The 1,619-nt window shown below is 59.3% G+C and overlaps 1 protein-coding gene across 1 annotated transcript; it reads right to left on the reverse strand.

The window, feature by feature from the left end:
* Positions 1–83: 83 nt before the first annotated feature.
* Positions 84–1,144, reverse strand: POSPLADRAFT_1111023 (hypothetical protein; the record flags this gene model as incomplete). Its single annotated transcript, XM_024483369.1, has 4 exons — positions 84–548; positions 759–795; positions 932–964; positions 1,083–1,144. Coding segments are annotated over 4 exons (597 nt in total), but the record flags the coding sequence as incomplete, so codon positions are not given.
* Positions 1,145–1,619: the final 475 nt, after the last annotated feature.

Below are 1,619 nucleotides of genomic sequence, written 5' to 3' on the forward strand. Positions count from 1 at the left end.
CGGGAGGAGCGAGTGCTCGAGCGGCCTCTCGGCGGAGTCGGCGGTGAAGGCGCCGGAGGAAGTTTGGCGGGGGGGTTACGTACGTCAGGGACTGCTGACGCGGGGGCGAGCGCTGTCGGCGAGGCGGGCCGAGCAGGATCCGCGGACTCGGACTCCGAGACTCCTTCTTCACCCTCACCCTCCTCAGGCTCAGGCTCTGGCGCAGGGTCTGGAGGGAGATCTCCTCGAGCTTGACTGGACTCGGCGACAGTTTGGGGAAGGCGGGAGGTAGGGGAGACAGGGCGAGAGTGCCGCGAGGCAGATCGAGATGCGAGGGTGCTTCGGGGTCCAAGCGGGTGTTGCGCTCGTCGGATCGCCTTGTAACGAGGGTAATCTTCCTCGATCGATCGGGGTGTCCGATTTGGGCACGGCTGCTGCTCGCAACGGTAGAGGACAGTCTCAGGGCCATCTGGGATGTAGACGTCGATGAGGTCCTGGGAGTCGAATGCGTGGATCTGGCCTTGGCAGGCAGCCACGATGGATGGGGGGAGGACGGGAAGGTGCGCGTACTACGAAAGGCCGTGGTAGACTAGCTTACACCTACGGCGCCCGAGATGACACTAGGGTTCGCGATTCACGTGGGGCCCAGTACTGCTTTTGGCTAGTATGCAGCAGGAACCTAGTCCACGCGTCCGGTTAAGGACAAGCACCGCCCACTGAAGTGCAGGTGCTGAAAGGTTCGTTCCCTAAGTGTTGGCGATGTAATGTACGCTATCTACGTATCGTAATGTACCGTAGTGGTGCGCACCACCCGACCTGTGGGAAAGGAAAGTGAATATAAGGGGTCCTGAGGGGACGCCGGCAGCTTTGCGGAGTTTCGACCTAATGTCGCGACTTGAGGTCAAGCGACTAGAGAAAACTGGAAGGCTGGGGGCGTCCGACTGATTCTCACCGAAGCGATGGTGAGCGAGGCTCAAACCTAAGGCTAGGGACAAGAATGTATTAGTTAGTAAGTAAAGGAAGTAAGTACAGGAGAGCTTACTGACCTAGGGACAAGAGGTCGAAACTGAGGTCCCTAGGGCAGCAGAGGCTGGTTTATATACATGGGAAGATTTAGGGCAGGCTGTGCGCGTTGGTCCGTGCGCAGCTGGTCTGTGCGCAGCATGCCGACGCGGCCCCGGGGGCCGGTGAGTCAGAGCGGCCGCGTCAGCGGGGCCCGAGCTGTGCCGTGCACTGCCGTCCTATCTAATCTGATCGTACAGTAGATAACGATGTGTCCGTATCGGGCAAGTAGTACAGAGGTCGCGGGTTCGAGCCCGCGAAAAGGAAAAAATTAAAAAACGGCTAGGCGCCGTGTCAAGTCGTGACAAAGGTCATATCAGACCGAGGTCCCCAGTTCGCTTCAAAGTATCTCCATGCGGTGTACAAGGGACTAGGGATCGAGCTGGCGCTGTCCACAGCGTTCCACCCCCAGACAGATGGCCAGACTGAGCGCTGGAACCAGGAGATTGAGCAGTACCTGCGTGCCTTCACAAGCCACAGGCAGGATGATTGGGCGAAGCAGTTGCCGCTCGCGGAGTTTGCACTGAACAACCGAGTTCACTCCGCGACCAGGCACTCCCCTTTCTTCCTGCATCAAG

This window comes from Postia placenta (genome assembly GCF_002117355.1).
Source record: "Postia placenta MAD-698-R-SB12 unplaced genomic scaffold POSPLAscaffold_208, whole genome shotgun sequence".
Taxonomy (NCBI): domain Eukaryota; kingdom Fungi; phylum Basidiomycota; class Agaricomycetes; order Polyporales; family Adustoporiaceae; genus Rhodonia; species Rhodonia placenta.